The sequence below is a fragment of the Nannobrachium achirus genome (assembly GCF_963921795.1).
Source record: "Nannobrachium achirus genome assembly, chromosome: 13".
Lineage (NCBI taxonomy): Eukaryota > Metazoa > Chordata > Actinopteri > Myctophiformes > Myctophidae > Nannobrachium > Nannobrachium achirus.
Window position 1 is genome coordinate 7,966,053 of NC_137833.1, and position 9,298 is coordinate 7,975,350.

The 9,298-nt window shown below is 44.7% G+C and overlaps 2 protein-coding genes across 2 annotated transcripts in view; one reads left to right on the top strand and one right to left on the bottom strand.

The window, feature by feature from the left end:
• The window catches only part of LOC308296780 (zinc finger matrin-type protein 4), a gene marked incomplete at both ends in the record, with an annotated part of 64,723 nt that overhangs the window by 33,230 nt on the left and 22,195 nt on the right, over positions 1-9,298 (top strand). The window lies entirely within an intron of this gene.
• The window catches only part of LOC308296673 (kelch domain-containing protein 3-like), a gene marked incomplete at both ends in the record, with an annotated part of 1,785 nt that continues 838 nt past the window's right edge, over positions 8,352-9,298 (bottom strand). The window contains one exon of the mRNA XM_080740001.1: positions 8,352-8,403. Coding sequence (XP_080596127.1) covers positions 8,352-8,403 — 52 coding nt within the window. The remainder of the gene's footprint in view (positions 8,404-9,298) is intronic.

Sequence of the window (9,298 nt, forward strand, 5' to 3'; positions counted from 1 at the left end):
TGCCCACAAGGAGCGCAAGGGGGAAGGGGAGCCACCGGCTTCGACTGCTCTCTTCGCATTCAACCGGACTTTTTCACCATTTCTCAGACATTTGAATGCAGAGAGTATCCACAGGGTATCCACGGAGGAGTATCCACGCCGGGATACTCGTTCACGTGCACTTTGAAGTACGCATGCGCCGATATCTCTCGCCTTGAATATTATTCCCCTCAGGGGAATCGAACCAAACCGTGGGTTTGTTGCATCCGTGCTCTACTGACTGAGCTAATGAACGGATGATGTGACTCCTTTTTTGTGCATTTATATTTGACGTGGATAGTGGGGTAGATGTGGATAGTGAGGGACTGAATATTTACTATTCTGTCCATAACGGCACATAACTCGGTAACGCGGCTGAGTGGGATTGGGCGCCGATGACCCCCGTGAGTCGCCACCGAGGCGAGCGCTAGCGAGCCGAGTTGCCGCTAGCGCTCGCCGCGACCGCTCCGTCGGGGTCTGTGGCGTGGGGCGTTACACCGGGGAACAGAGCATACTTGGCATCTGGTTCGAGGCTGGGATTCCCCTCAGGTTTTATTTTTGCGCTCCTCTGAGGTTGACCACTAGATGTGCAAGCTTGTATATCTGCTACTTTTTATACAAACAAAAAACTTGAACATGCTTGCATATCTTTGAATACCGGTATATATAATTTTAAATGCAAATCTTTGCTTCTGGTGGGCTCCGTGGAACAACATATTTTGAGATGAGGGTTCTGCGGTCAAACACACATAACTCTAGGAGTCCTTGGCATGAAAAACCTTGAGCACCACAGATAAAGAAACATATATATATATATTTTTTTTCCAGAAAACCACTTGGATTTTTTTGTGTGGTATTTTTCAGATATTAACATGTTAATGTACACATTTGGCACTTCCTGGTGCTCCGAATGGAGCGTGTTCACACGCGCACGCACGCACGCACGCACGCACGCACGCACACACACACACACACACACACACACACACACACACACACACACACACACACACACACACACACACACACACACACACACACACACACACACACACACTCCCATGGTGTATATTTAGACATGTTTTCCCACTCTGGGACACAGAGGAGAGGAGAGGAGAGGAAGTGGAGGAGGTGGCAAAGGAGAGGAGAGGGGGAGCGACACAGAAAAAAGACGGAGAGAGAGAGAGAGAGAGAGAGAGAGAGGGAGAGAGAAGAGAGAGAGAGAGAGAGAGAGAGTAAACACACCTCATTAGATTTGTGTGGAGGGAGAGGCGACACAGAAGCACACGCACACACACGCACACACACACACACACACACACACACACACACACACACACACACACACACATACATTGAGATACTGACATGACTTTCAAGTCAGGCATGCGTTCCCACAAACACACGCACAAACACGCACACGCACACGTGTGCGCACACACTTGCACACGCGCACACACGCACACGCACACGCACACGGTGCGTTTCCACCAAATAGGTCACATGCAAATGAGCCTTCCTTGACAGATGTATTTATGCGTGACAGACACAGGAAGAGGAAGTGAGCGACGGGGGAACGCAGGCGGGGGGCGGGGGGCGGGGGGGGGGGGCATGGGGGGGGATTGATGATCACCAGACAGAGTGGCATGAAGGACAATTTATAATTCAGGCATTCATAGCAGAGCGACTTACAATAAATAGCAAGGGTAATACATCAATACATCAACATTATTAATACATCAAATGGAAAGAAATAGTAGGCACATCTAAGAAACAGGTGGAGTATTCAGTAAAAAACTATAGTAACACTCACAATAATCAAATTATCGTGCGTACGAGATTAGTCTCGCGTGGCCAGACTGTTGCCTCCGCGATTTGGTCAAATGCTCCCGGCATACAGTCTGGCAAACCGGGGAAGAAACGATGAGTGCGAGATGAAGCGGAAGTGAAGCCCCCTCGTCACTTCCGTTTCAGTCTCACATAGCACACATTTATCATTATATAAATAAAAATCATATGAGCATGTTTAGCTTGCTGCTTAGCAGAAATGACATTTTAAAATATATTTTCTTGAACGGTAATGCCCGTTTCCTATACTCGCCGTTAGGGAGCTGCTGTTCCAGACTCTATATAGCATTCAGAGATTGTGGAATAGTTGTCTGGCTACGCGAGACTAGTACGAGATTAACCTTGAGCTGTCCTTGCTTGTTGTAAATAGTTCTGCATTAAGAGTGTCTGCTAAAATGCCTAAATTGTAGGGTTTTCGTCAGAGGCGTCATTTGGGTGTGGCAAGGTATGGTACCTTGGCCACAGGGAAAAGATAATTCATCATGCCTGTTGCTAAGGTATGGCAACATGACTGGTGTCTTGCACGAGCGCGAGACACCAGTCATGTTGCCTTACCTTGGCTTTTGCTGAACTGACGCCACTGGTTTTCGTTAAATTGTCCGTCACGCCCTTTCACCTTATCTTGGGTGAAAACAAGCCACAGTCAACTAGCTCAGGGGTCTTCAACAGGGGGTCCGGAACCCCTAGGGGGTCCTCAGAGTTACTACAGGGGGGCCGCCAAAATCTTTGTGTGATAGGATCATTCTTTTAAATTAAATTAACTTGAACCCGCATCCCTATTCTGAGGAGAACTTTAGCCAAAAATAGCAGATCTACAAGCTTATAGATCGGCTATTTTTTGGCTAAAGTTAGGTTTGGTGTAGAGGTTAAGTGGTTAAATGTCTGAAAATACACATCAACACAAATCCAACATAGACTAGTATGTCTATGAATCTGCTCCACAATTTTATACAATATGTAGTGGGGTCCCTACTTTATCTCGCTCTCAGCTAAGGGGTCCTTGGCCTGGAAACACTGAAGACACCTGAACTAGCTTCATCTCTGATTTATTTTTTTCTTTCCTGACATTAGGTCTTTTAACAACATCTGCGGATGGAAATAATGGATGGATAATTTCTATGAATGTTCAAAGCGAGTGAAAACACTGGGATTTGCTGGCAAGAGCGGAGCAGACAATTAACATAGCTTAGCCTACATGTGGCGGTGAAAGAGTTGTAACCACATGAACCCTCTATAGCGCCACTCTCAACCTTATCTTCATCTGATTGGTCCTTACTAATTAGCTCATTAGACCATTTCTATCTATCTCTCCTCCCTCTGTGTTCACACGCTGAAATACAAGACATTGTTCTTCAGTAATGACTTTCTTTTTAAAAGGGCACCGACATAAATGGCACTGCCCCATAGTGTGCATTAGTGGGGACTATGGAGATGATGTTGGAAAAAGGCTAAATGTCCCTCACCCTTTAGGGTAAAAGTATTCAAAATGGTAAATACTCAAGTAAAGTGCAAATACTCAGAATTGTACACACACTGTGCACACACGCGATCGTCCTCCAAAACCAGGTAAAACACCTGAAATACCTGGCACAGGACTAGACTAAAAAGATAGTAAAAAAAACACCATGACCTTATGTTATATTACTGTCATTTATGTTATATTATCTACTCAAATCGTAGGTTTTTCCCTCATTATTTTTTTTTTGGGGGGGGGGGCACTTGTTTGCCGCTGGTGTAGTGTGTATAATGATGACGACAACCACGCGCCATCCTCTCATGCTTAATAAGTACTCTGAAATTAGCCGCTCTACTGGTGGATCTGCTATTCCTGGCACTCGCCAAGTAGTAATCAGTCTTCATTCTCTCTCTCTCTCCTTTCCACTCGCACCGTGTCACCGCTATCTTCTCACGCCGTTCCCCGATCTCTTCTCTCCTCCTCCCTGCTCCTGCTACTACCCCCCCCCCCCCCACACACACACACACACACTCTGGCCTCAGCCATCTTTCTGTTCTTTCTCATAAAGCGCAACCCCCTCTCTCTCTCTCTCTTTCTTTCTAATCTGTTCCCACCAGTGCATTCTCTTGTCTGGGTGTCAAATTTAGTTGGAGAGAAGAAGAGAGAAGCCTTGGTCTCCGATAATAGACAATGGTAGAGAGAGAGGGATGGAGTAAAAAAAGAGCCTTGTACGCCAGTCCTTGTGTGTGTGTGTGTGTGTGTGTGTGTGTGTGTGTGTGTGTGTGTGTGTGTGTGTGTGTGTGTGTGTGTGTGTGTGTGTGTGTGTGTGTGTGTGTGTGTTTGTGTGGTGTCAGTCTAGGTTAGCGTCACAGACACTGAATGCGAGATTCCAGGACACCTGTACCTCGCAGGCTTAGCTTTGTTTCTCTCTCTCTCTCCTTCTCCCTCTCCCTCTCTCTCTCTCCCCTGGGCACCAGTCTCATTGACTGTGTGTGTGTGTGTGTGTGTGTGTGTGTGTGTGTGTGTGTGTGTGTGTGTTGTGTGTGTGTTTAGATGAAATATTTATCCGAATTGGTATGTCCTCGCAGGCCCTCCCTGCATGTCTGCCCCGCGCTGTGATCGCGTTAAAGGTCCTGAACTGTCCCTGTGTCTCTGTGTTAAAGACTAGACTGTCTCTGTGTCTCTGTGTTAAAGACTGGACTGTCCCTGTGTCTCTGTGTTAAAGACTGAACTGTCTCTGTGTCTCTGTGTTAAAGACTGGACTGTCCCTGTGTCTCTGTGTTAAAGACTGAACTGTCCCTGTGTCTCTGTGTTAAAGACTGAACTGTCCCTGTGTCTCTGTGTTAAAGACTGAACTGTCCTTGTGTCTCTGTGTTAAAGACTGAACTGTCCTTGTGTCTCTGTGTTAAAGACCCTGAACTGTCCCTGTGTCTCTGTGTTAAAGACTGAACTGTCCCTGTGTCTCTGTGTTAAAGACTGGACTGTCCCTGTGTCTCTGTGTTAAAGACTGAACTGTCTCTGTGTCTCTGTGTTAAAGACCCTGAACTGTCCCTGTGTCTCTGTGTTAAAGACTGAACTGTCCCTGTGTCTCTGTGTTAAAGACTGAACTGTCCCTGTGTCTCTGTGTTAAAGACTGAACTGTCCCTGTGTCTCTGTGTTAAAGACTGAACTGTCCCTGTGTCTCTGTGTTAAAGACTGAACTGTCCCTGTCTCTCTGTGTTAAAGACTGAACTGTCCCTGTGTCTCTGTGTTAAAGACCCTGAACTGTCCCTGTGTCTCTGTGTTAAAGACTGAACTGTCCCTGTGTCTCTGTGTTAAAGACCCTGAACTGTCCCTGTGTCTCTGTGTTAAAGACTGGACTGTCCCTGTGTCTCTGTGTTAAAGACCCTGAACTGTCCCTGTGTCTCTGTGTTAAAGACTGAACTGTCCCTGTGTCTCTGTGTTAAAGACTGAACTGTCCCTGTGTCTCCGTGTTAAAGACTGAACTGTCCCTGTGTCTCTGTGTTAAAGACTGAACTGTCTCTGTGTCTCTGTGTTAAAGACCCTGAACTATCCCTGTGTCTCTGTGTTAAATACTGAACTGTCCCTGTGTCTCTGTGTTAAAGACTGAACTGTCCCTGTGTCTCTGTGTTAAAGACTGGACTGTCCCTGTGTCTCTGTGTTAAAGACTGGACTGTCCCTGTGTCTCTGTGTTAAAGACTGGACTGTCCCTGTGTCTCTGTGTTAAAGACTGAACTGTCCCTGTGTCTCTGTGTTAAAGACTGAACTGTCCCTGTGTCTCTGTGTTAAAGACTGGACTGTCCCTGTGTCTCTGTGTTAAAGACTGGACTGTCCCTGTGTCTCTGTGTTAAAGACTGGACTGTCCCTGTGTCTCTGTGTTAAAGACTGGACTGTCCCTGTGTCTCTGTGTTAAAGACTGGACTGTCCCTGTGTCTCTGTGTTAAAGACTGGACTGTCCCTGTGTCTCTGTGTTAAAGACTGAACTGTCCCAGTGTCTCTGTGTTAAAGACTGTCTGACTCATTTCTCTCTCACTTCAATAGGAATCCATTCATTCTGCTTTATTAGCATGATAAAGTGGTAACTCGCGTTGCCACAGGAAAACTGTTAATCTCTCCCCTCTGGTAATAATCCTGTGTAATGATGTGTGCATTTATCTGCTTGTGTGTGTGTGTGGGTGTGGGTGTGGGTGTGGGTGTGTGTGTGTGTGTGTGTGTGTGTGTGTGTGTGTGTGTGTGTGTGTGTGTGTTTGTGTGTGTGTGTGTGTGTGCGCGCGCTCCCGCATTTAGCGTTGATATATATTCATGGATTTATCATCTGAGGCCATGAGCTCTGCTCTGCTCTGCTCTCCCCTCCCCTCCCACTCGGTGCCGCGCTGTGAGCTTGTATATCTGCTATTTTTCAATAGTTAAAGCATAACATAATGATACACAATAATGTGTACCCGTTCTGAATGCGTTAATGTTACTGCTGGGTCTATTTGGGCCGTTTGCTTTCTGTTTATACAACACGGCTTGCAGATAGAGAACGGCTGGAAGGATTTTCACTATATGTTTGTTTTGTTTTGAAGCTGATGAACTACCCGCACACGCACGATGCACAGTCCGTGTCCAATTGCTCACGATGGAAACTCTAGCGCCCACGTTAATAGGTAAGAGAAGACAGGCAGTGAAAGACACATCGATGTTTTCGGGTTCCTTGTGTGTTCGCGGTCAATAAGTTAACACACAGGGTAGGATGAGTAAAATCCAGCTCCAGAACATCTTCAGGCTAGGATTAAGTCTGGGATGTACAGGTCAGATGATGCATTTAAACATTTATTTTATTTATATGTTCATTTTGTATTATTTTCCTTTTTTCATTTCTATTTTTCTTTTTTTTTTTTTTTTTACATTTGTATTTATGTTGTCATTGCTGTGAGTTCCCACCTGATGTTGTGTGGGAGTCCAGACTGCTCCAGACCGTACTGAATAACTGCTACTTTGCATAACATCTTCAAACATGGACTGAAGTGTGAGATCTGTAAGATGAGTTGTGCTCCAAAGTGGATGATACGATCTCCCACAATGCAACAGCACATGGTACCCAATAAACCCAGGCTTTTCCCATTGGGTTCAACCCTCTTCCAGGAGAATGTCTTGGAATTATATTTCCACAGATCATTGAACTCCCGTCTCAGATCAGAGTTGCTGCCACCAAATATGTACAGCTCTCCATTGTAGACAAAGGCTGCATGACAGTAACGTTGTTCTGGAAGAAGCTGTGCAGAAGGTGGGATCAGCCAACAGTTGGTCCCTGTGTCAAATACTCTGATGTGCCCTCTGCCCCCAAATACAAACATCTTTGTCCCCATGATGGTGGCAGAGTGCATTAATGAAACCGGTGCTTGAGTGCCCCTGGTGCTAATTAAAGACCAGACCATTGTGCTGGTGTCCAACTTGTAGAGGTCATTAGTGGATCCAGTCAGCTGGTTCCATCCTCCATGGATAAACATGACCTGTAGATCTGCTATTTTTGAAAAAGTCGTGAAAATGTGTGCAAATCTTTGATTACATGCATTTTCAAAGCGAAGTTTGTATTTTGCTTCTGGGGGGTCCCTGGAACTAGATATTTTGAGATGGGGGTCCGTGGCCAAATACATATAATTTTGAGGGTCCTTCACATGAAAAGGTTTGAGAACCACGGACATAGTAGACATAGACACAGTAGACGGACATCTCAAGAACAGACTAACTGAGCTACAGTTAAGTGAAAAGGATCTTTTCTTTGACGATGGTTGGCCAGATTGCTGTCATAGAAACATAGGGTTTTTCAGAAAATCTTAGAAGGATTCAAAAGACACTTATAGAATCGGGTCAAAATTCTAATTTTCACGATTTTTCAAAAATGGCAGATCTACGGCACTCGGTGCCGCGCTGTGAGCTTGTATATCTGCAATTTTTCAATAGTTAAAGCATAACATAATGATACACAATAATGTGTACCCGTTCTGAATGCGTTAATGTTACTGCTGGGTCTATTTGGGCCGTTTGCTTTCTGTTTATACAACACGGCTTGCAGATAGAGAACGGCTGGACGGATTTTCACTATATGTTTGTTTTGTTTTGAAGCTGATGAACTACCCGCACACGCACGATGCACAGTCCGTGTCCAATTGCGCACGATGGAAACTCTAGCGCCCACGTTAATAGGTAAGAGAAGACAGGCAGTGAAAGACACATCGATGTTTTCGGGTTCCTTGTGTGTTCGCGGTCAATAAGTTAACACACAGGGTAGGATGAGTAAAATCCAGCTCCAGAACATCTTCAGGCTAGGGCATTCACCGAATATTCGAATATCAAAACACTATTCGATTACTGTAATCACTATTCGAATATTCGCCGAAATTAATTTTAATATTATTTTAGTTTTTTTTTTTTTTTAGCCGTGACAATATTTCTACAGCAGACATGCAGCTGTGAGCTCTGGTGTTAGTATTTCACCTAATCCATTCATGTTTGATTGTTGTCAAATCCAACCACACTGTAGTGGCTAGCCTATGTGATTGATGTGCCGACTGCCGACATACACGGCTGGCCCGTCACTATAGATGACACAGTGTAGGAGGGAACGGGCGCTCCAGAACAAGCAAGCTCAATGCTCGTTGCTGACAAAAGTGTGTAATACTTTAGGCTACTTGTACAGTTATTTTCGGAGTTTTCCTAGTAAAATGAACTAGTTTTTCATCGCAAGTTTCATCAGCATGTTTATGCTATGTTCAGTTGTAAGACAGTGCAGCGTGTCAAAAATAGCAGATCTACAAGCTCACAACGCGTCTATCCGCGACGCATTTTGCATTGTAGGTCTGTTCTCTCTCTGCTGCTTGAGGTCCGCATCCACCAGTGAAAACCTCTCACAGCCAATCGATGGCTGTTATTTCACGAACCACGCATTTTGTCCCGCCTACAAAGGTTAACCCGTTAATTGCTGGTTGTTTTTAAGGCTCGCAAAGGAGCGTTTTAATGATTTATTAGATTACAAAAATATGATATTTCACCCGTCGAATTCCGAATATTCGAATACTTTGAGGTCGAATAATTCGAATTCTAAAAATCACTATTCGTGAATGCCCTACTTCAGGCTAGGATTAAGTCTGGGATGTACAGGTCAGATGATGCATTTAAACTTTTATTTTATTTATATGTTCATTTTGTATTATTTTCCTTTTTTCATTTCTATTTTTATTTATTTTATTTTTTACATTTGTATTTATGTTGTCATTGCTGTGAGTTCCCACCTGATGTTGTGTGGGAGTCCAGACAGCTCCAGACCGTACTGAATAACTGCTACTTTGCATAACGTCTTCAAACTAGGACTGAAGTGTAAGATGTGTAAGATGAGTTGTGCTCCAAAGAGGATGATACGATCTCCCACAATGCAACAGCACATGGTACCCAACAAACCCAGGCTTTTCCCATTGAGTTCAACCTTCTTCCAGG